Raw genomic sequence first — 25,298 nt, forward strand, 5'->3', positions numbered from 1 at the left:
GATATATCCTCACTGCTTTCCTCCCTCAGCCTCTGCACCCAGCGACTTCTCATCTTCGTTGATTTCAACCACCATCTAAATTCATCATACTGGCTCTCCTCTGAGTTCACTACCCTCCTATCCTCCCTTAATCTCTCCCTCCATGTAAACTCCCCAACCCATATTCACGGCCACCCCCTCGATCTTGCCATCCCTTGTAGCCTCGATGCTCCCATTGTGTCAATCGCAGATAAGGCCACTTGCTCGTATCGCTCTCCAGCCACATCCCCCATCTACCCCGCACCCTGCCCCCCCAACCCTATCTCCTCTTGTGTCCGTCCCTGGAAAAAACTCTCTCCCGACTCTCTTACCAACACGCAACTTATCAACACCCCACTGTCCAGCCTTGGGCCCTCCATTCACCATGACATATCTGTAGCCTCCGACCTGCTCATCCACATCCTCATCACCACCTTTGATGCCCCAGTTCTTTTTAAAACGATTACTCTCTCTCACACTGACTGTTCCCCCTGGTACAGCCCTGATCTTCGCTCCCTTAAGTCCAAGGGACATAGGGCTAGATTTTCCACTTTATTTGCATGCTTAATGCCCACTTAACATCCATTTACCGCTGAAATGACGTATAAGGCCCAGATATCGCCCATTTAGCCACAAAATGGAAACTGATGGGCATTTTTCAGACACTTATCGCCGAGCGTTAATTTCCGCACTGATTTAACGCCGAGATTCAATAATACCGCCCGCCCACTTTTTTTGGGCGGAATCATCAGAATGGGCGAAATCAACGGCCATAATATCGGCCAGCGTTACTTCCCGCACGGAATTAATGCCGAGTTTCAATAATACCGCCCGCCCACTTTTTTTTGTTGTAAAGATTATATTTGCCGAAACTAGCAGCCAGGAGATCGTCCAGTGTCACTTTCACCACCTCGTGTACATATCGGCCACAATATCGCTCGCCCAAAAAACCGCCCGGAAAAAGTGGAACTAATCGGAACTAATCCCAGCGGTATGGACGTCATGTTCTACATCACATGTCGCATCATTTAAAAGGCTGCTCTGCTTCAACCTCGGGGGAGTTCGGATGTACTCTGCTGGTCATTGGAGTTGATGTGAACATCTGTACAAACATCTTGACCATACTGTGACCGATTGGAATTGAATAGGTGTCTTCGTTGGGACATTCCTTCTTTGTGACCAATCGGTGGAAAACAGAGAGCTACTGCAATAGGACCTGTCCTTTCTCACCCTCTCTTGATGACCAATTACATGCAGCAGACTCGAGATGGGCAAAGGTACGCTCCACAGCATTATGTGCCCAATGTAAGCCATGCCAGACTGATGAGGACCAGACATTACACCCTCCGCAAGTACAGACAGAAGCAGTCTTACCTCGACTTGCCCGACACCACCTGCTTTCGGAGACTGCGCTTCCACAAAGAGGTTATCACTGGGGTATGCCAACTCATAAGGGGAAATCTGCAGCCTGCCAGCACTATCAGTACTGCACTGTCTGTCCAGGTCAAAGTCACTGCGGCACTGTCGTTCTATGCCTCGGGTTCTTTTCAGGCCTCAGCTGGTGACATTTGTGGACTGTCTCAGCATGCCACACATCGCTGCATTAGAGCTCTGTACACACGCAGGATGGACCTGATCAGCTTCCCTATGACCAGGGAGGCTCGGACTGAGAGGGCTTTAGGATTCTCCTAAATTGCTAACTTCCCCAAGGTTCAGGGAGCAATAGACTGTACGCACATCGTGATGTGGGCAACTTTTCAGGATGCAGAGGTTTTCAGGAACTGTAAGGGATTCCACTCCCTGAACGTACAACTCGTTGTCGACCACCAGCAAATTATAATGGCAGTGAATTATAATTCATTGGGCAGCATCCTGCGTGAGAGCACTGTAACTGACTTGTTTAACAATCAGCCACAAGGTCAATGCTGGATGCTTGGTTACAAAGGATATGGCCCCGCCACCTGGCTGATGACCTCCTCTCATGACACCCACACCGAAGCCGAGAGGCGATACAACGAGAGCCACAGGGCCACTCGCAATATCATGGAGAAAACCATTAGAGTGCTTAGCAGCACTTTAGATGACTGGATCACTCAAGAGGCGAGCTCCAATACCACCCTGAGCAGGTAACTCAATTCATGGTGGTGTGCTCCATGCTGCACAACTTGGCTATCAGGAGGGGACAAGAGTCTGACAGTCCATCTCACCAGAGAGAGTAAGAGGAGGACCCGGAGGTGGATGCTGACATCAGCCCAGACAATCAGACTGATGCTGAAGCCATGCCCCCGCCCCCCTGTAGACCGCATGAAAGGGCCCGTAGTGGCATGATAGCTGCAAGAGCCTTACGTCAGGAGCTCATCAATGAGCGCTTTGCCTGAAAGAACGTTGTTGTTATTTACAAGGCTGACACACTGCTGCGTGTGCAGGTCATACATCAATGGTGGGCATCACCTTGGAGACAGTTAAAGTTTAAGTTGATTGAAGTTAAGTGTAATTATACCCTTTGATGTTAAGGAATCACCAGCATGTAACGGTGCAGCTATCTGAGACAATGCGCAACAAGGTTTTATTAAATAAAAAAATGAACCGTTGTCTGAAATCATCAGTATTTCTGTAAAAACCAACCCTTCCCCCCGCCCGCCCCGCCCCGCTTCTCCTCCCCACCTCTACCCCTTCCCCTTCCCCTCCTGACTCCGAGCCTCCTGGCCGAGGAGCTCCTCAGGCGATGCTTCATTGATGGGGGGGATGACGGCCGAACCGCTGCTTGGATGGATACTGGAGAGGTCGGTCCCGAGGTGGGAACATGCTCCGAGCCAGAAGCAAGATGTTACTCCTGGCTCTCATGTGTGGTTGGCAATGGAGAGGGTCACCTTGGGGTGCAGTGCCGTGCTCCGGGACCACTGGGAGCCCTCTGCCACCAGTGTTCCTGGCTACCAGCTCCAGGGCCTCCAACATCCCTTCCATGTTATATCATATTTGTTGGCCAAAACTCGGTGCCAACTATGTTCTTGGTGCTCAGTGGGCTTTTTGCTGCTGGTGAATCTCCCTCGTGCCTCCCAAACAAGCACACACCACACCCACACCCACACATGCCTTCAGTCCCTCTGAGCTCCCTCTCTCCCTGACTCCTCTTCTGTGTATATCATGATGACCTTTGACCTCCTGAATCGCGGGAATCGAGCGTTGCCATGCCATTGCTAAGGTCAGCGACACTTTATGGCAGAAGGTCAGCGCGATTTAACGCTACTGCCCATTTCATATCGCTCACGGTAACGTCCAATTTCAAAAATGGAGACTAGGTGCTTTGAGAATGGGCGAGAATCTGGCGATCTGAAAACCCATTTTTACCGCCCACGCCGGAAATAACGCCCATTTTTTGGCGATCTGCTCAAAAGTGTAAAATCTAGCCCGTAGACTTGAACGGATATGGCGGACAACTGGTTTATCCATTCAATGCTAGATCTGGCTGGAACACATAAAGCATCATCGGGTCTGCTCTCGTCTGCCAAACTGGCTCGCTATTCCAGAATCATTCTGGAATGCAAAGATAACAGCCGGCTTCTATTCTCCACTGCTAACCGTCTTTTTAAACCCCTCTCCCCAGTCTCCCCCATCACCTCCGACAATAAGTGTGAGCAGCTCATGGACTTCTTGGTCTCTAAGATTGAGACCATCCATTCGGCCGCCTTTTCCTCTTCCCTTCCTTCCCCTAGCCCACCGGGCCAATCTTCCTCTAAGGATCCCCCCTCCCCTGTCCCTGACCTCATATCTTTCTCCAGTTTCTCTCCGATCTCCCCTCATGACCTCTCCGAGCTCATATTGTCCATGAGACCCACTTCCTGCTCCCTTGACCCATTCCCACCAAACTGCTGACCACCCAGCTTCTTTTTCTAGCTCCCACGTTAGCCGACATTGTTAACGGTTCTCTCTCCTCAGGTACTGTCTCGCTCAAATCTGCCATCATAAGAACATAAGAACATAAGAAATAGGAACAGGAGTAGGCCATACGGCCCCTCGAGCCTGCTCCATCATTCAATACAATCATGGCTGATCTGATCATGGACTCAGCTCCACTTCCCTGCCCACTCCCCATAACCCCTTATTCCCTTATCGGGTAAGAAACTGTTTATTTCTGTCTTAAATTTATTCAATGTTCCAGCTTCTACAGCTCTCTGAGGCAGCGAATTCCACAGATTTACAACCCTCTGAGAGAAGAAATTTCTCCTCATCTCAGTTTTAAATGGGCGGCCCCTTATTCTAAGATCATGCCCTCTAGTTCTAGTCTCCCCCACCAGTGGAAACATCCTCTCTGCATCCACCTTGTCAAGCCCCCTCATAATCTTACTCGTTTCGGTAAGATCACCTCTCATTCTTCTAAACTCCAATGAGTAGAGGCCCAACCTACTCAACCTTTCCTCATAAGTCAACTCCTTCATCCCCGGAATCAACCTAGTAAACCTTCTCTGAACTGCCTCCAAAGCAAGTATATCCTTTCATAAATATGGAAACCAAAACTGCACGCAGTATTCCAGCTGTGACATCACCAATACCCTGTATAGCTGTAGCAAGACTTCCCTGCTTTTATACTCCATCCCCTTTGCAATAAAGGCCAAGATACCATTGGCCTTACTGATCACTTGTTGTACTTGCATACTATCCTTTTGTGTTTCATGCACAAGTACCCCCAGGTCCCGCTGTACTGCAGCACTTTGCAAACTTTCTCCATTTAAATAATAATTTACTCTCTGATTTTCTTCTGCGAAAGTTCATGACCTCACACTTGCCAACAATATATTCCATCTGCCAAATTTTTGCCCACTCACTGAGCCTGTCTATGTCCTTTTGCAGATTTTTTGTGTCCTCGTCACACATTGCTTTTCCTCTCATCTTTGTATCGTCAGCAAACTTGGCTACGTTACACTCAGTCCCTTCTTCCAAGTCATTAATATAGATTGTAAATAGTTGGGGTCCCAGCACTGATCCCTGCGGTACCCCACTAGTTACTGGTTACCAACCAGAGAATGAACCATTTATCCCGACTCTCTGTTTTCTGTTCGTTAGCCAATCCTCTATCCATGCTAATATATTACCCCCAACCCCGTGAACTTTTATCTTGTGCAGTAACCTTTTATGTGGCACCTTGTCAAATGCCTTCTGGAAGTCCAAATACACCACATCCACTGGTTCCCCTTGATCCACCCTGTTCGTTACATCTTCAAAGAACTCCAGCAAATTTGACAAACTTCATGACTTCCCCTTCATAAATCCATGCTGACTCTGCCTGGCCGAATTTTGCTTTTCCAAATGTCCTGCTACTGCTTCTTTAATAATGGACTCCAGCATTTTCCCAACCACAGATGTTAGGCTAACTGGTCTATAGTTTCCTGCTTCCATCACCCCTCTCCTCAAAAAACCAACCCTCGATCCCTCCGTCATTGCAAACTACCACCCCATCTCCAGCCTCCCTTTCCTCTCCAAAGTCGTTGAACACGTTGTCACCGCCCAAATCCGTGTCCATTTTTCCCGCAACTCCATGTTTGAATACCTCCAATTTGGTTTCCTCGCCTGCCACAGTACCGAAATGGCTCTCATCAAAGGCAATATTTGACACAGTTGACCACTCTGTCCTTCTCCAACGCCTCTGCACCATCGTCCCGCTGGGTGGGACTGCACTCGCCTGGTTCCATTCTTATCTATCTAATCGTAACCAGGGAATCACCTGCAATGGCTTCTCTTCCCACCCCCGCATCGTTACCTCTGGTGTCCCCCAAGGATCTATCCTTGGCCCCCTCCTATTTCTCATCGACATGTTGCCCCTTGGTGACATCATCCGGAAACACAGCGGCAGTTTCCACATGTACGCTGAGACACCCAGCTCTACCTCACCACCACTTCTCTCGACCCCTCCACCGTCTCTAAATTGCCAGACTGCTTGTCCCACATCCAGTTCTGGATGAGCAGACATTTTCTCCAATTGAATATTGGGAAGACCGAAGCCATTGTTTTCGGTCCCCACCACAAACTCCGTTCCCTGAACACTGACTCCATCCCTCTCCCCAACTTCTGTCTGAGGCTAAACCACACTATTGGCAACCTTGGTGTCATATTTGACCCTGAAATGAGCTTCTGGCCACATATCCGCAGCATAACTAAGACCGCCTATTTCCACCTCCACAACATCGCCCATCTCTGCTCTTGCCTCAGCTCATCTGCTGAAACCCTCATCTATGCCTTTATTACTTCTAGACTTGACTTGACTATTCCAACGTACTCCTGGCTGGCCTCCCACCTTCTACCCCACATAAACTAGAGGTGATCCAAAACTCGGCTGCCCCGTGTTCTAACTCGCACCAAGTCCTGCTTGCCCCGTCTGCTCACCGACCTACATTGGCTTCAGGTTAAGCAGCGCTGCGATTTCAAAATTCTCATCCTTATTTTCAAATCCCTCCATGGCCTCATCCCTCCCTATCTCTGTAATCTCCTCCGGCCCCACAACCCACCGAGATGTCTGCGCTCCTCTAATTCTACCCTCTTGAGCATCCCTGATTATAATCGCTCAACCATTGGAACTCCCTCCCTAAACCTCTCCACCTCTCTACTTCTCTTTCCCCTTTCAATATGCTCCTTGAGCAAGCTTTTGGTCACCTGCGCTAATTTCTACTTATATGGCTCGGTGTCAATTTTTTAGCGCATAATACTCCTGTGAAGCGCCTTGGGACATTTCACTACGTTAAAGGCGCTATACAAATACAAGTTGTTGTTGTTCTGTACTGATATTTTACTTACGTTAATTTTATTGTATCCCTGTCCCCGATTCAATATTAGTTTCCGTGGGATTTCAACCATCCGACAGTGCAGCGCTCCCTCAGTACTGCCCCTCCGACAGTGCGGCGCTCCCTCAGTACTGCCCCTCCGACAGTGCGGCGCTCCCTCAGTACTGCCCCTCCGACAGTGCGGCGCTCCCTCAGTACTGCCCCTCCGACAGTGCGGCGCTCCCTCAGTACTGCCCCTCCGACAGTGCGGCGCTCCCTCAGTACTGCCCCTCCGACAGTGCGGCGCTTCCTCAGTACTGCCCCTCCGACAGTGCGGCGCTCCCTCAGTACTGCCCCTCCGACAGTGCAGCGCTCCCTCAGTACTGCCCATCCGACAGTGCAGCGCTCCCTCAGTACTGCCCCTCCGACAGTGCGGCGCTCCCTCAGTACTGCCCCTCCGACAGTGCAGCGCTCCCTCAGTACTGCCCCTCCGACAGTGCAGCGCTCCCTCAGTACTGCCCATCCGACAGTGCAGCGCTCCCTCAGTACTGCCCCTCCGACAGTGCGGCGCTCCCTCAGTACTGCCCCTCCAACAGTGCGGCGCTCCCTCAGTACTGCCCCTCCGACAGTGCAGCACTCCCTCAGTACTGCCCCTCCGACAGTGCAGCGCTCCCTCAGTACTGCCCCTCCGACAGTGCAGTGCTCCCTCAGTACTGCCCCTCCGACAGTGCAGCGCTCCCTCAGTACTGCCCCTCCGACAGTGCAGCGCTCCCTCAGTACTGTGGCTGGAGTGTCAGCCTGGATTATATGCTCTATTCTCCTGGAGTGGGACTTGATCCCACAACCTTCTGTCTCAGAGGCAAGAGTGCTGCCCACTGAGCCACGTCTGACACGAAGGGTTAAAGTTACTAAGTGTGATATTGGTGGATAAATACTTACTACATGCGCATGACAGACATCTGCTGTTTGAATTGAAGGATACACGAAAGGTACTCTTTGAACAAAGCTCCACCGACCTCAGCTTTAGATTGTCGAACTGTCACGCTCTCTGATTGAAGGTTGGCTCGATGCTGTGGAAGGTCAGAGGGATGTGGCTGTTTGGAAAAATGAGGAATTAAAATAATGTTATTATTTGTTCCTGCAATGTGGGCATCGCTGGCAAGGCCGGCATTTATTACCCATCCCTAATTGCCCTGGAGAAGGTGGTGGTGAAGCACCTTCTTGAACCATTGCAGTCCACGTGAAAACGACTTGCTTGGTGCTGTTAGGGAGGGAGTTCCAGGATTTTTGATGAAGGAACGGTGACATATTTCCAAGTCAGCTTGGTGTGTGACTGGGAGGGGAACGTGGAGGTGATGGTGTTCCCATGCGCCTGCTGCCCTTGTCCTTCGAGGTGGTAGAGGTCGGGGGTTTTATCGCAAGAGGTGCAGAACAATCAGGGTCGGGTGGTGTAGTGGTTACGTAACCCAGATGAGGAAGTACTATTCACTGAGCCACGGCTGTGCGACTCTTTGTCATGGCTGAGGGTGGGACCGTGCTGAGTCTGACAAAGGTGCACATAAAAAGCATTGTTTGTTGATAACTGCGTTTGATCTTCAGGCCAATGCGGAGGTGGTCACTGCACTGCTGCACGGTGGAGCTGATATTCAGCAGGTCGGCTATGGAGCGCTCACTGCCCTTCACATTGCAACCATCGCTGCACACGATGAGGTAAGGATTCCATCTCGAAACAACAACAGCAACTTTCATTTTCACAGTGCCTTTCATGGCGGCCGTGTCTTCAGCTGCCTGGGTCCAACGCTCTGGAATTCCCTCCCTAAACCTCTCTACTGTTCTCTCCTCCTTTAAGACATTCCTTAAAACCTACCTCTTTGACCAAGCTTTTGCTCACTTGGTCCTTATGTCTCCTTATGTGGCTCGGTGTCAAATTCTGTTTGATGATGGCTCCTGTGAAGTATCTTGGGGAGGGTTACCCCATTAAAGGTGATGTCTAAGTATGAGCTGTTGTTGCAGTAAAGCATCCCACGGCGCTCCACAAGGTGTAACATCGGCCATCTCTGCTCCTGCCTCAGCTCAGCTGCTGCTGAAATGCCCATTTCGTGCCTCATTCACCTCCAGACCCCACTATTCCCACGTTCTCCTGGCCGGCCTCCCACCTTCCACCCTCCGCAAACTTCAGCTCATCCCAAACTCTGCTGCCCCGTGTCCTAACTCGCACCCAGTCCCACTCACCCATCACCCCCTGTGCTCACTGCCCTGTGTCCTAACTCGCACCGAGTCCCGCTCACCCATCACCCTCTGTGCTCACTGCCCTGTGTCCTAACTCGCACCCAGTCCCGCTCACCCATCACCCCCTGTGCTCACTGCCCTGTGTCCTAACTCGCACCCAGTCCCGCTCACCCATCACCCCCTGTGCTCACTGCCCTGTGTCCTAACTCGCACCCAGTCCCGCTCACCCATCACCCTCTGTGCTCACTGCCCTGTGTCCTAACTCGCACCCAGTCCCGCTCACCCATCACCCTCTGTGCTCACTGCCCCGTGTCCTAACTCACACCAAGTCCCGCTCACCCATCACCCCCTGTGCTCACTGACCCGTGTCCTAACTCGCACCGAGTCCCGCTCACCCATCACCCCCTGTGCTCGCTGACCTACATTGGCTTCCGGTCCAGCAATACCTCGATTTCAAAATTCTCATCCTTGTTTTCAAATCTCTCCATGGCCTCGCCCCTTTCTATCTCTGTAACCTCCTCCAGCCCCACAACCTTCTGAGATCCTCCAACTCTGGCCTCTTGCACACCCCTGATTTTCATCGCTCCATCATCGGTGGCCGTGCCTTCAGCTGCCTGGGCCCTCAGCTCTGGAATTCCCTCCCTAAACCTCTCTGCCTCTCTCTCCTCCTTTTAAGACATTCGTTAAACCCTGCCTCTTTGACCAACCTTATGTGGCTCAGTGTCAAATTCTGTTTGATAATCGCTCATGTGAAGCACCTCGGAATGTTCTAACACGTTAAAGGTGCTATAAAACGCATGTTGTTGTGTGTTTGATATGGCAGTCTGTGTGTAGTTTGCGTGTAGTTTGTGTGTAGTCTGTGTGTGATTTGTGTGTAGTCTGTGTGTAGTTTATGTGTAGTCGGTGTATAGTCTGTATGTGATTTGTGTGTAGTCTGTGTAGTCTGTGTGTAGTTTGTGTGTAGTCTGTGTGTAGTTTGTGTGTAGTTTGTGTGTATCTTGTATGTAGTTTGTGTATAATCTGCGTGTAGTTTGTGTGTAGTCTGTATGTAGTCTGTGTGTAGTTTTTGTGTAGTCTGTGTGTAGTTTGTGCGTAGTCTGTATGTAGCCTGTGTGTAGTCTGTGTGTGATTTGTGTGCAGTCTGTGTGTAGTTTGTGTGTAGTCTGTGTGTGATTTGTGTGCAGTCTGTGTAGTTTGTGTGTAGTTTGTGCGTAGTTTGTGTGTAGTCTCTGTATAGTCTGTGTGTGATTTGTGTGTAGTATGTGTGTAGTTTGTGTGTAGTCTGTGTGTAGTTTGTGTGTACTCTGTGTATAGTCTGTGTGTGATTTGTGTGTTGTCTGTGTGTAGTTTGTGTGTAGTCAGTGTGTAGCCTGTGTGTGATCTGTGTGTAGTTTGTGTGTAGTCTGTGTATAGACTGTGTGTCGTCTGTGTGTGATCTGTGTGTAGTTTGTGTGTAGTCTGTGTATAGACTGTGTGTCGTCTGTGTGTCGTCTGTGTGTAGTTTGTGTGTAGTTTGTGTGTAGTCTGTGTGTAGTCTGTGTGTAGTCTTTGTGTAGTCTGTGTGTAGTTTATGTGTATCTTGTGTGTATCTTGTGTGTAGTTTGTGTATAGTTTATGTGTAGTCTGTATGTAGTCTGTTGTAGTTTGTGTATAGTTTGTGTGTAGTTTGTGTATAGTCTGTGTGTAGTCTGCGTGTAGTTCGTGTGTAGTCTGTATGTAGTCTGTAGTTTTTGTGTAGTCTGTATGTAGTCTGTGTGTGATTTGTGTGCAGTCTGTGTGTAGTTTGTGTGTAGTCTGTGTGTGATTTGTGTGTAGTCTGTGTGTAGTTTGTGTGTCGTCTGTGTATAGTCTGTGTGTGATTTGTGTGTTGTGTGTGTGTGTAGTTTGTGTGTAGTCTGTGTGTAGCCTGTGTGTGATTTGTGTGTAGTTTGTGTATAGTCTGTGTGTAGTCTGTGTGTAGTCTGTGTGCAGTCTGTGTGTAGTTTGTGTGTAGTTTGTGTGCAGTCTGTGTGTAGTTTGTGTGTAGTTTGTGTGTAGTTTGTGCATAGTCTGTGTGTAATTTGTGTGTAGTTTGTGTGTAGTTTGTGTGTAGTTTGTGTGAGGAATCAGTAAGTTCCTTGGCTGTACACCTGTTCCCTGAAGTTGGTAATGCCCGTGTTTCCCAACATTACAACAGTGAAAGGCCCTTCAAAAATAACAGTACTCCCATTGGTTCTACAGCACTCAGAGGCATCCTGAGGTTCTGAAAGGCGCTATAGAAATGCAAGGCCTTTAGTACTTTTTATTAACGGTCCCATTCCCGGAGCTGCGCTGAGTTAGCGGATCTTGTGGAGTGGGGGGGGGGGGGGGGAGGGGGCAAATGTCGGGCGAGGACAGCTGAATTGCAATGCCACCTGCACCCACGTTCACCATCTGTGCTTAGATACAAGCCGAGAGGTGACAGGACACCATTACCCCAGGGATCAGCAAGGGTCGGGGGAGGGGGGCGGATAATTGGAAAGGGAGACGGCACAAGACAGACACACAACCTTCCCCCGGATTGGGTTTCACCTCCAACAGTTGCATTTCTTTCCCGGCAGCCCCTGCTAATTCTTTCGGGTTATTTTCCACAGATCGTTGACATCCTACTGCAACATGGAGCCTTCGTTAACGTACAGGATGCTGTGTTCTTCACCCCTTTACATATCGCCGCTTACTTTGGTCATGAACAGGTAAAGGTTTAACTGGCCGTGAGTCACAGACAGATATTTTATCACGTGGCCTTTAACAGATAAAGGCAGAATGCCATGGTAAACCACTTCATAGTTGACCACACTGTCCACAAGCTTGTATCATTGTAAAAATTGTATCGTACCTTGGTTAGACCACACTGGAAGCACTGTGCACAGTTCTGGCCTCCATATCACACTGGGAGCACTGTGCACAGTTCTGGTCTCCATATCACACTGGGAGCACTGCGCACAGTTCTGGTCTCCATATCACACTGGGAGCACTGTGCACAGTTCTAGTCATATCACACTGCGAGCACTGTGCACAGTTCTGGTCTCCATATCACACTGGGAGTATGTGCACAGTTCTAGTCATATCACACTGCGAGCACTGTGCACAGTTCTGTCATATCACACTGGTAGCACTGTGCACAGTTCTGGTCATATCACACTGGGAGCACTGTGCACAGTTCTGGTCATATCACACTGGGAGTACTGTGCACAGTTCTAGTCATATCACACTGGGAGCACTGTGTACAGTTCTGGTCATATCACACTGGGAGCACTGTGTACAGTTCTGGTCATATCACACTGGGAGCACTGTGCACAGTTCTGGTCTCCATATCACACTGGGAGCACTGCGCACAGTTCTGGTCTCCATATCACACTGGGAGTACTGCGCACAGTTCTGGTCATATCACACTGGGAGCACTGTGCACAGTTCTGGTCTCCATATCACACTGGGAGCACTGTGTACAGTTCTGGTCATATCACACTGGGAGCACTGTGCACAGTTCTGGTCTCCATATCACACTGGGAGTACTGTGCAAGAGGAAATAGTTCAGGTATAGTTGAGGTACGTTCCTACGAGGGGGAAAGGTAGGGTGACTAAAGTCAGGGCTCCTTGAATAACGAAAAAGATAGAGAATATGATGAAGCAGAAAAAGAGTGTGTTTGACAGATGCCAGGTTGCAAATACATCTGAGAATCAGGCTATATATAGAAATGTCAGAGGAGAACTGAAAAAAAAGTAACAGAGACAAAGAGAGAGTTTGAGAATAGAATGGCATCCAATATAAAAGGTCATCAATAAGTCTTCTATAGACCTATAAATAGTAAAAGGAGGGATGGGGCCGATTAGGGACCAAAATGGACACCTAAGCATGGTTGCAGAGGGTATGGTTGAGGTACTAAATGAGGGCATGGGATCCTGGGCTTCATAAATAGAGGTATAGAGTATAAAATTAGTGTAGAAGTTATGATGAACCTTTATAAAACACTGGTTCAGCCCCAACTGGAGTATTGTGTCCAATTCTGGGCACCGCACTTTAGGATGGATGTGAAGGCCTTAGAGAGGGTGCAGAAAAGATTTACGAGAATGGTTCCAGGGATGAGGGACTTCAGTTACGTGGATAGACTGGAGAAGCTGGGGTTGTTCTCCTTGGTGCAGAGAAGGTTGAGAGGAGATTTGATCGAGGTGTTCAAAATCATGAGGGGCCTGGACAGAGTAGAGAGAGAGAAATTGTTGTAATTGGTGGAAGGGTTGAGAACCAAAGGACACAGATTTAAGGTGATTGAAGGCAGAAGAACCGAAGGCGATATAAGAAAAAACGTTTTTACGCAGGGGGTGGTTAGGATCTGGAATGCACGGCCTGAAAGAGTGGTGGAGGCAGACTCAATCTTATCTTTCAAAAGGGTTTGGATAAGTATCTGAAGGAAAACAAATTGCATGGCTACGGGGAGAGGGCGGGGGAGTGGGACTGGCTGAAATGCTCTTGCAGAGAGCCGGCACGGGCTCGACGGGCCGAATGGCCTGCTTCTGTGCTGTACCTTCTATGTAACTCGATGTTGCGGACTGCTCTTGTTACCCTTCAGGTTACCAAGCTGTTGCTGAAGTTTGGGGCTGACACCAACATTAGTGGGGAGGTGGGGGACAGGCCACTGCACCTAGCCTGTGCGAAAGGGTTTCTCAACATCATCAAACTCCTGCTGACCGAAGCCAGCAAAACAGATGGTGAGACAACACAGACAGCCTTAACCTTTGAACAAATAGTCACGATAATATTTGTGCTATTTTGAGAGCCTTATCTAATATGAACACTCGTGCGTGGAATGTGGTGTGATGATAGAGTGCAAAGGCTTTGGATCAATTGTTCAAGTGGCTAAAGTCCATGGGGGGAGGCCAGAGTAAGGTGGCATCACCTTAAAATTAGAGCCAGGCTGTTCAGGGTGATGTCAGGAAGCACTTCTTCACACAAAGGGCGGTGGGAATCTGGAACTCTCTCCCCCAAAAAGGCTGTGGGTGCTGGGGGTCAATTGAAAATATCAAAGCTGGGATTGTTGGATTTTTGTTGGGTCAGGGTCGGGTCCAGGATCAGGGTCGGGTCATGTCCAGGATCAGGGTCAGGATCAGGGTCGGGTCATGTCCAGGATCAGGGTCGGGTCATGTCCAGGATCAGGGTCGGGTCGGGTCCAGAGTCGGGTCAGGGTCGGGGTCAGAATCAGGATCAGGTCAGGGTCAGGTCCAGGATCAGGGTCGGGTCAGGTCCAGGGTCAGGGTCAGGATCAGGGTCGGGTCATGTCCAGGATCAGGGTTGGGTCGGGTCCAGAGTCGGGTCAGGGTCGGGGTCAGAATCAGGATCGGGTCAGGGTCGGGGTCAGAATCAGGATCGGGTCAGGGTCGGGTCCAGGATCAGGGTCAGGTCAGGTCCAGGGTCAGGATCAGGATCAGGGTCGGGTCATGTCCAGGATCAGGGTCGGGTCAGGTCCAGGGTCAGGGTCAGGATCAGGGTCGGGTCATGTCCAGGATCAGGGTCGGGTCGGATCCAGGGTCGGGTCAGGGTCGGGTCAGGGTTGGGTCAGGATCAGGATCGTGTCAGGGTCGAGTCAGGTCCAGGGTCAGGGTCAGGATCAGGATCGGGTCATGTCCAGGATCAGGGTCGGGTCAGGTCCAGGGTCAGAGTCAGGATCAGGGTCGGGTCATGTCCAGGATCAGGGTCGGGTCGGGTCCAGGGTCGGGTCAGGGTCGGGTCAGGGTCAGGATTGGGTCAGGGTCGGGTCGGGACCAGGGTCAGGGTCAGGATCAGGGTCGGGTCATGTCCAGGATCAGGGTCAGGTCGGGTCCAGGGTCCGGTCAGGGTTGGGTCAGGATCAGGATCGTGTCAGGGTCGAGTCAGGTCCAGGGTCAGGGTCAGGATCAGGGTCGGGTCATGTCCAGGATCAGGGTCAGGTCGGGTCCAGGGTCCGGTCAGGGTTGGGTCAGGGTCAGGATCAGGATCGTGTCAGGGTCGGGTCAGGTCCAGGGTCAGGGTCAGGATCAGGGTCGGGTCATGTCCAGGATCAGGGTCGGGTCAGGTCCAGGGTCAGGGTCAGGGTCGGGTCAGGGTCAGGATCAGGATCGTGTCAGGGTCGGGTCCAGGATCAGGGTCGGGTCAGGTCCAGGATCAGGGTCGGGTCGGGTCCAGGGTCGGGTCAGGGTCGGGTCAGGGTCAGGATCAGGATCGTGTCAGGGTCGGGTCCAGGATCAGGGTCGGGTCAGGTCCAGGGTCAGGATCAGGGTCGGGATCAGGGTCGGGTCATGTCCAGGATCAGGCTTGGGTCACATCCAGGATCAGGGTCTGGTCGGGTCCAGGGTCGGGTCAGGGTCGGGTCAGGGTCGGGTCAGGGTCAGGATCAGGATCGTGTCAGGGTCGGGTCCAGGATCAGAGTCGGGTCAGGTCCAGGGTCAGGATCAGGGTCGGGATCAGGGTCGGGTCATGTCCAGGATCAGGCTTGGGTCACATCCAGGATCAGGGTCTGGTCGGGTCCAGGGTCAGGTCAGGGTCGGGTCAGGGTCAGGATCAGGATCGGGTCAGGGTCGGGTCCAGGATCAGGGTCGGGTCAGGTCCAGGGTCAGGGTCAGGATCAGGGTCGGGTCGGGTCCGTGTTTGCAATCGGGTCGGGGATGGGGTCAGGGTTCAAGATCGGGTCGGGGGTTGGATTCGGGTTCACGATCGGGTCGGGGGATGGGTCCAGGTTCACGATCGGGTCGGGGATGGGGTCCGGGTTCACGATCAGGTCGGGGATGGGGTCCGGGTTCACGAACAGGTCGGGCATGGGTCCAGGTTCACGATCGGGTCGTTGATGGGGTCCGGGTTCACGGTCAGGTCGGAGGTTGGGTCCGGGTCCACGATCAGGTCGGGGATGGGGTCGGGGTTCATGATCGGGTCGGGGGTTGGGTCCGGGTCCACGATTGGGTCGGGGGTTGGATCTGGGTTCACGATCGGGTCGGGGATGGATCTGGGTTTACAATTGCGTCGGGGACAGGGTTGCGATTTACGATCGGGTCGGGGGATGGGTCCGGGTTGACGATCCGGTCGGGGGTTGGGTGCGGGTTCATGATCGGGTCGGGGGTTGGGTCCAGGTTCACAATCGGGTCGGGGGTTGGGTCCGGATTCACGATCAGGTAGGGGATTGGATTTGGGTTTACGATCGGGTCAGGGGTTGGATCCGGGTTCACGATCGGGTCGGGGGTTGGGTCCAGGTTCACAATCGGGTCGGGGGCTGGGTCCGGATTCACGATCAGGTAGGGGATTGGATTTGGGTTTATGATCGGGTCAGGGGTTGGATCCGGGTTCACGATCGGGTCGGGGGTTGGGTCCAGGTTCACGATCGGGTCAGGGGTTGGATCCGGGTTCACGATCGGGTCGGGGGTTGGGTCCAGGTTCACAATCGGGTCGGGGGTTGGGTCCGGATTCACGATCGGGTAGGGGATTGGATTTGGGTTTATGATCGGGTCAGGGGTTGGATCCGGGTTCACGATCGGGTCGGGGGTTGGGTCCAGGTTCACGATTGGGTCAGGGGTTGGATCCGGGTTTACGATCGGGTCGGGGGTTGGGTCCAGGTTTACGATTGGGTTGGGGATGGGTCCGGGTTCACGATCGGGTCGGGGGTTGGATTTGGGTTTACGATCGGGTCGGGGACAGTGTCGCAGTTCACGATCGGGTTAGGGAATGTGTCCAGGTTCAGGATCCGGTCGGGGATGAGGTCCGGGTTCTCGATCGCGTCGGGGGTTGGGTCTGGGTTCACGATGGGGTCGGGGGTTGGGTCGAGGATCAAGGCTGGGTCCAAGAATACTAACCAATGGTTTTCTCCTGTTATCTGATGACCTCAGTGAATGCTCAGGACAATGAGGACCATTCACCCCTCCATTTTAGCTGCCGCTTTGGTCACCGTGAAATCGTGAGGTACTTGTTACAAGGCAACTTTGATGTGCAGCCCCATGCGGTGAATATCTATGGCGATACAGCGCTCCACCTGTAAGTGGACTGATTCATTCTCTTCATCATTGCCTAGATTATCATTAAAAATGAGTGTACAAGTGCAACATATAATCAAAGAGGAGAATGGAATGTTGGCCTTTATCTTAGGAGGGCTGGAATACAAAGAGGTGGAAGATATGTTACAGTTTATATAAATCTCTGGTCAGACCCCACCTGGGCACCGCCCCTCAAGGAGGGTAGATCGGCCTCGGAGGGTGTGAACACAGATTCACCAGACTGATACCAGGGCTAAAGGGGTTAAATGAGGACAGGATGCATACACTAGGCCTGTATTTCCTGGTGTATAGAAGATTGAGGGGTGATCTAATTGAGGTGTTTAAGATGATTAAAGGAGTTGATAGGATAGATAGAGAGAAACTATTCCCTCTGGTGGGGGGAGTCCAGAACAAGGGGCAGAACCTTAAAATTAAAGCCAGGCCGTTGATGTCAAGAAGCACTTCTTCACACAAAGGGCAGTGGGAATCTGGATGTCTCTCCCCTCAAAAGCTGTTGAGGCTGGGGGTCAATTGAAAATGCAAGAGTATTAAGGGTTACGGAACCAAGGCGGGTTTATTGGAGTTAAAAAACATATCAGGAGTGATCTACGAGCCATCAGTATAAGACAGTCACTAATAAATCCAATGGGGAATTCAGGAGAAACTTCTTTACCCAGAGAGCGGTGAGAATGTGGAACTCGCTGCCACAGGGAGGGGTTGAGGTGAATAGTATCGATGTATTTAAGGTGAAGCTGGATAAACACATGAGGGAGAAAGGAATAGAAGGATATGGGGATAGGGTGAGATGGGAGGGGGCTGGTGTGGAGCATAAACCCCAGCATGGAGCGGTGGGCCCAATGGCTGTAAAACATCGGTTATTCTATGTAATGGCAGGGGAGGCTAGGGGGCTGAATGGCTGCATCCTGTGCCTACATTCCTAGATTCGCCTTTAGTAGAAATGAGCCGGTGTTGCTGTTGTATGTTCCTCAGGGCTTGTTACAACGGTAAACTGGACGTGGCCAGCGAACTCATCCAACTGTCGGGGACAGAAAGCTTGACCAAGGAAAACATCTTCAGTGAAACCTCCTTCCACAGGTGTGTTCCCGTCCGCGGAGACCGGCAGACGGGCCCCTTGCTGCACACTCATTCACTCTTTCTTTCTACGCAGAGCAGGAACTGCTTGAGATTTACTCTTCGCAATCTTTACCGCAGCTCCTGCACTTACGGGAAGAACCTCGAACTGGTGGAGTTCCTGATCAGCCAGAATGCGATGGGCATAAACCATCAGGGGAGGGATGGACATACTGGTAAGGATATGGGGATAGGGTGAGATGGAGAGGGGTGGGAGGGGGCTGGTGTGAGCATAAACCCCGGCACGGAGCGCTGGGCCCAATGGCCTGTTCCTGGGCTGTACATTCTCTGTAATTGCACTTATCCAGCAAACATAGTTTTACCTGGATCTCTAGAAGGCAGTTAGTAAAGTTCCATTTGCGAAACTTTTGATGCAGTTTAAGGCTGGCGGAATTAATTGCAGAATAGTTCGCTGGATTGAAAGCTGGCTGGATAGAAAGCTCTCAGTAGTGGAGAGTTAATGGGAATATTTTAGATCATGTGATGTTTATTAATTGTGATATAATAAATTTGTTCATGAAACCACGCTATTTGACGAGACAAAAAATATAAAGAAGCTAAGTAGTATTCAGAGAAATCAGCATTAACATATCTGGGCTAAGAAATGTTTGGATAGATTGTAAATAGTTGAGGCCCCAGCACCGATCCTTGCGGCACCCCACTAGTTACTGTTTGCCAACCGGGAAATGACCCATTTATTCCGACTCTCTGTTTTCTGTTAGTTAGCCAATCCTCTATCCATGCTAATATATTACCCCCAACCCTGTGAACTTTTACCTTGTGCTGTAACCTTTAATGTGGCACCTTCTCGAATGCCTTCTGAAAATCCAAATACACCACATCCATTGGTTCCCCCTATATCCACCCTGCTCGTTACATCCTCAAAGAACTCCAGCAAATTTGTCAAACATGATTTCCCTTTCATAAAATCATGCTGACTCTGCTTGATTGTATTACAATTTTCTAAATGTCCTGCTACTACTTCCTTAATAATGGACTCCAGCATTTTCCCAATGACAGATGTTAGGCTAACTGGTCTGTAGTTTCCTGCTTTCTCTCTGCCTCCTTTTTTAAATAGGGGCATTACATTTTCCAATCCGCTGGGGCCTCTCCAGAATCCAAGGAATTTTGGTAGATTACAACCAAAGCATCCACTATCTTTGAACCACTTCTTTTAAGACCCTAGGATGCAGACCATCACGTCCAGATGATTTAGCCATCTGTAGTCCCATTAGTTTGCCTAGTACTTTTTCTCCAGTGATAGTGATTGTTTTAAGTTCCTCCCTTCCTATAGCCCCTTGATTATCTATTATTATTGGGATGCTTTTAGTGTCTTCTGCCGTGAAGACCGATACAAATTATTTGTTCAAAGTCTCTGCCATTTCCCTGTTCCCCATTATTAATTCCCCCGTCTCATCCTCTAAGGGACCAACATTTACTTTAGCCACTCTTTTCCTTTTTATATACCTGTAGAAGCTCTTATGTCTGTTTTTATATTTCTTGTTAGTTTACTCTCATCTTCTCCCTCTTTATTATTTTTTTAGTCATCCTCTGCTGGTTTCTAAAAATTTCCCAATCATCTGGCTCCCCACTAATCCTCGCAAAATGATATGCCTTTGTTTTCAATTTGACAGCATCCTTAACTTCCTTAGTTAGCCACGGATGGTTCATCCTTCTCTTACAGTCTTTCTTTCTCACTGGAATATATCTTTGCTGAGAGTTATGCAATTTCTCCTTAAACGTATGCTTCTGCTTATCTACTGTCTTCGCCTTTAATCAATTTTCCCAGTCCACTTTAGTCAACTCTGTCTTCATACTTTTGTAATTGCCTTTATTTAAGTTCAGGACATTAGTTTGAGATCAAACTTTCTCACCCTCAAACTGAATTTGAATTTCTAACATGCCATGATCACTCTTCCCAAGAGAATCCTTTACTATGAGATCATTCATTAATCCTGTCGCATTACACATTACCGGATCTAAAATAATCTGCTCCCTGGTTGATTCCACAGCGTATTGTTCTAAGAAACAATCCCGAATACTCTCTATGAACTTGTCCTCAATTTGCCAATTTGATTTCTATATGAAGATTAAAATTGCCCGTGATTATTGCAGTACCTCTCTTACAAGCCCCCATTATGTCTTGATTTATACTCTGTGCTACAGTATAGCAGCTGTTAGGAGGCCTGTAGACCACTCCCACCAGTGACTTATTTCCCTTCATTATTTCTTATCTCTGCCCAAACTGATTCTACATCTTGATCTTCTGAGCCAGTATAATTTCTCACTACTGCACTGATCTCAGTAGAGCTATCCCACCTCCTTTTCCTTTCTGCCTATCCTTCTGAAATGTCAAATACGCCTGAATATTCAGTTCCCAGTCTTGGTCACCTTGCAACCACATCTCTGTAATGGCTATCAGGTCATACCCATTCATATCTATTCGTGCCATCAACTCATTTATCTTGTTACAGATGCTGCGTGCATTCAGATAAAGAGCTTTTAAATATGTCTTTGTACCATTTTTCCCTACTCTGACCCCATGTTCTGGTACACTCTTCTGTTTATACATTCTGCCCCTTCCTGTCATGCTCTGGTTATCATTACCCCTATCGCTACCCTGCCCTAATGCCTTCTCCTTTCTCTTTGACTTTTAAAATTTCCCCCCCCCCCCCCCGCCCACTATTTAGTTGAAAGCCCTATCTACAGCCCTAATTATTTGATTCGCCAGGACTCATAGAAACATAGAAACATAGAAATTTACAGCGCAGAAGGAGGCCATTCCGGCCCATCGTGTCCACGCCGGCCGACAAAGAGCCGCACGGCCCTCGGTCAGCAGCCCTAAAGGTTACATATAAGCCTATGAACAATGACAGAAAGGCAAAGAGCACCCAGCCCAACCAGTCCGCCTCACACAACTGCGACACCCCTTATACTGAAACATTCTACACTCCACCCCAACCGGAGCCATGTAAAGCCTGTCTCAACGGAACAGCTCCCTCTTACCCCAGTACTGGTGCCAGTGCCCCATGAATCGAAACCCATTTCTCCCATAACAATCTTTGAGCCATGCGTTCATCTCGCTTATCTTATTGACCTTATGCCAATTTGCTCGTGGCTCAGGTAGTAATCCAGAGATTATTACCTTTGTGGTTCTACTTTTTAATTTAGCCCCTAGCTGCTCATACTCCCTCAGCAGAACCTCTTTATTAGTCCTACCTATGTCGTTGGTACCCACGTGGACTACAACAACTGGATCTTCCCCCTCCCACTCCAAGTTGCTCTCCAACCCTGAGGAGATGCCCTTAACCCTGGCACCGGGTAGGCAACACAGCCTTTGGGACTCACGCTCTGGGCTGCAGAGAACAGTGTCTATCCCCCTAACTGTACTGTCCCCTACCACTGCAACATTTCGTTTTACTCCCCCCACTTGGATGGCCCCCTGTACCACAGTGCTGTGGTCAGTTTGCTCATCCTCCCTGCAGTTCCTGCTCTCGTCCACACAGGCTGCAAGTACCTCGTACCTGTTGGACAAGTGCAAGGGCTGAAGCTCCTCCAATGCTATTCTGGAATTATAGATTATAGGATTATAGGAATAGGATTTGGGTTGGATAACCAATAGCGTCCAAAATAGTTTCTGTGCTGCTGGGGTTAATGGGTTGGGTTTATTTATTCATTTATTCATTCAGGGGATGTGGGTGTCGCTGGCAAGGCCAGCATTATATTGCCCATCCCGAATCGCCCCTTGCCAAGGTGGTGGTGAACCGCTTTCTTGACCTGCTGCAGTCCGTGTGGTGAAGGCGCTCCCACAGTGCTGACAGGGAGGGTGTTGTTTGTGGAGGGAGTCAATATTGGAGATGTGCAGAAAGAAAGGATGCAAGTTCCTGGAGTTTTGCTTGAGTTTGAATGGGTGGTGTTCAGTGCATGACAGGATGTGTTGGCCATGGTGTGTGGAAGGAGCAAGCTGACTCACCCAGCAAGCATTATCCCCTTGCATGCTTGTGGTACAATAAGGGTAAATTTTGTCAGGCTGCTCTGAGTCAGGGGTGGACCTCACGCGCATCTCGTTGCTGCAGTTTTCCGCCAGACTGTTTCACTGGACACGCGAGTCGGGTCGCCAACCCTCCTGGATTGTCCTGGAGTCTCCCGGGATTCGGGAGAGAAACCTTTGGGGCATTGTAACAAAGAGTCCGCTCACTTTCCAGTTGGCGTGGGAAGGCGGTGTGATGCGACCAATGGCGGGTGTGTGGGTGGCAGACCGGGGTGATTGGAGGTCATGTGATCAAACCTCCAGGAATACCTCCAACCAGAGTTGGCAACCCTACATGGGAGGTGATTAGGAAGTTGTGCTAAACCTTTAGAAATCACAGGTTGGCCCCAGCTGGAGTATTGTGTCCAATTCTGGGCACCGCGTACTTTATGAAGGATACCAAGGCCTTGGAGAGGGGGCAGAAGAGATTTACCAGGGATGGGAGAGTCCAGAGAAGCTGGGATTCTTCTCCTGAGAGTGGAGAAGGTTAAGGGGAGATTTAATAGAGGTGTTCAAAATCATGAAGGACTTTGATCGAGTACATAAGGAGACACTGTTCCTACTGGCAGGAGGGTCAGTAACCAGAGGGCACAGATTGAAGGTAATTGGCAAAATAACCAGAGGGGTGATGTGTGTAATATATTTGCTTCATGCGTTCTTTGCTTAAGAATTCATAGCAACACATTGCTCTTAAGAACCAGTTGGTTTATTAGCAAAGGTTCAACAATCACATTACACATTACCAGTTCATCCACCAGGCTCACAACCACCTGCCCCATCGTGGATCCCCGAACCCAACTGGCCGGGGTTTTATTGAGTCTTGTGATAATCACGTGACTGGCTAAGTCACTCCCAACTCAACAGCTCAACCAACCTGTGAGAATACTCAAAGGTGCCTACATTACAAGGAGAATGTTTTTACACAGCGAGTTGTTGTGATCTGGAATGCGCTGCCAGAAAGGGCGGTGGGAGCAGATTCAATAGTAACTTTCAATTGGATAAATACTTGAAGGAAAGATGTGCGGGGCTGTGGAGAAGAAGCGGAGAGTGGGACTAATTGGATCGATCTGTCACAGAGCTGGCACAGGATCGATGGGCCGAATGACCACCTTCTGTGCCGTAGCATGCTGTTTCATTGGCGTCCGTGGGGCTTCCCGAACTGAGCTCTTAATTTCTATTAAAGGTCTGCACAGTGCCTGTTACCACGGGCACATTCGCCTGGTGCAGTTCTTGCTGGACAGTGGAGCTGACATGAATTTGGTGGCCTCTGACCCCAGCCGTTCCAGTGGAGAGAAGGATGAGCAGACCTGCCTGATGTGGGCCTACGAGAAAGGTATGTGAGTAGCTGGCATAATGCAGTGGGTGCCAGCCAAGGCCTCTGACTTCCACTCCAGAAACTTGAGCACAAAAATATAGGCTGACACTCCAGTGCAGGACTGAGGGAGCTCTGCACTGTGGGAGGGGCAGTACTGAGGGAGCTCTGCACTGTCGGAGGGGAAGTACTGAGGGAGCTCTGCACTGTGGGAGGGGCAGTACTGAGGGAGAGCTGCACTGTCGGAGGGGCAGTGCTGAGGGAGTTCTGTACTGTCGGAGGGGCAGTACTGAGGGAGCTCTGCACTGTGGGAGGGGCAGTGCTGAGGGAGCTCTGCACTGTCGGAGGGGCAGTGCTGAGGGAGTTCTGTACTGTCGGAGGGGCAGTATTGAGGGAGCGCTGCACTGTCGGAGGGGCAATACAGAGGGAGCTGCACTGTCGGAGGGGCAGTACTGAGTGAGTGCTGCACTGTCGGAGGGGCAATACAGAAGGAGCGCCGCACTGTCAGAGGGGCATTACTGAGGGAGCGCCGCACTGTCGGAGGGGCAGTACTGAGGGAGTGCTGCACTGTTGGAGAGACAGTACTGAGGGAGTGCTGCACTGTCAGAGGGGCAGTACTGAGGGAGCCCCGCACTGTCAGAGGGGCAGTACTGAGGGAGTGCTCCACTGTCGGAGGAGCTGTACTGAGGGAGCGCTGCACTGTCGGAGGGGCAGTACTGAGGGAGTGCTGCACTGTCAGAGGGGCAGTACTGAGAATGCACTGCATTGTCAGAGGGGCAGTACTGAGGGAGCGCCGCACTGTCGGAGGGGCAGTACTGAGGGAGTGCTGCACTGTCGGAGGTGCTGTGTCACGGCTAAGATGTTAAACCGAGGCCCTGTCTGACCTCTCAAGGCGGACGTAAATGATCCCACAGCACTATTTCGAAGAAGAGCAGGAGAGTTCTACCCGATGTCCTGTCCAATATTTATCCCTCAACCAACATCACTAAAAACAAATTAATTGATTGTTTATCCCATTGCTGATTGTGGGAGCTTGCTGTGCCCAAACTGACTGCCGCATCTCCTACGTTGCAACAGTGACTACGCTTCCAAAATAGTACATCATCTGTAAAGGGCTTTGGCACATTCCGAGGTTGAGAAAGGCGCTATAGATATCCGTCTTTCTTAATTGTAAAGCGCCAGAATTTGTCATACGTACACAGAACATGCATGAAACTTAGCTGCAAACATTGCTGTGCATCAGGAGAGTTTCCTGTTAATGCTGCTGCTGTTCTTTCTGCAGGCCACGACGCCATAGTGACTCTGCTTAAGCATTATAAAAGACCTCAGGACGAAGCTCCTTGCAATGAATACTCCCAACCTGGCGGAGGTAAGTGCATGGCTTTGAGATTATTACACTTCACCTCTGTAGCAACGCAAGTTACTGAGATGGCGCAGAATAAGAATCACAATCATATTTACAGCTGAATTTGAACTTGCTCAATGCTTTAAGTGTCAGCCATGGAAAGTTGAGCGTTCAAATCCAACTTGAGCACATAATCCAGGCTGACACTCCCAATGCAGTACTCAGGGAGTGCCGCACTGTCGGAGGGGCAGTACTGAGGGAGCGCTGCACTGTCAGAGGGGCAGTACTGAGGGAGTGCTGCACTGTCGGAGGGGCAGTACTGAGGGAGCGCTGCACTGTCAGAGGGGCAGTACTGAGGGAGTGCTGCACTGTCGGAGGGGCAGTACTCAGGGAGCGCTGCACTGTCGGAGGGGCAGTACTGAGGGAGCGCTGCACTGTCAGAGGGGCAGTACTGAGGGAGTGCTGAACTGTCGGAGG

General features: G+C 50.4%; 1 protein-coding gene across 4 annotated transcripts in view; it reads left to right on the forward strand.

Annotated features, from left to right (window-relative positions):
* tnni3k (TNNI3 interacting kinase) overlaps nt 1-25,298 on the forward strand; it is a 101,454-nt gene that overhangs the window by 17,712 nt on the left and 58,444 nt on the right. For 3 of the 4 annotated variants that reach the window (XM_070886473.1, XM_070886476.1, XM_070886475.1), the window contains 8 exons: nt 8,370-8,480; nt 11,612-11,710; nt 13,583-13,721; nt 16,860-17,004; nt 17,994-18,098; nt 18,216-18,310; nt 23,348-23,497; nt 24,759-24,845. In XM_070886473.1, the coding sequence (XP_070742574.1) occupies nt 8,370-8,480; nt 11,612-11,710; nt 13,583-13,721; nt 16,860-17,004; nt 17,994-18,098; nt 18,216-18,310; nt 23,348-23,497; nt 24,759-24,845 (931 nt within the window). The remainder of the gene's footprint in view (nt 1-8,369; nt 8,481-11,611; nt 11,711-13,582; nt 13,722-16,859; nt 17,005-17,993; nt 18,099-18,215; nt 18,311-23,347; nt 23,498-24,758; nt 24,846-25,298) is intronic. The other variant, XM_070886474.1, reaches the window with a different exon arrangement.

The sequence above is a fragment of the Pristiophorus japonicus genome, chromosome 8 (genome assembly GCF_044704955.1).
Source record: "Pristiophorus japonicus isolate sPriJap1 chromosome 8, sPriJap1.hap1, whole genome shotgun sequence".
In the NCBI taxonomy this organism is placed as follows: Eukaryota; Metazoa; Chordata; class Chondrichthyes; family Pristiophoridae; genus Pristiophorus; species Pristiophorus japonicus.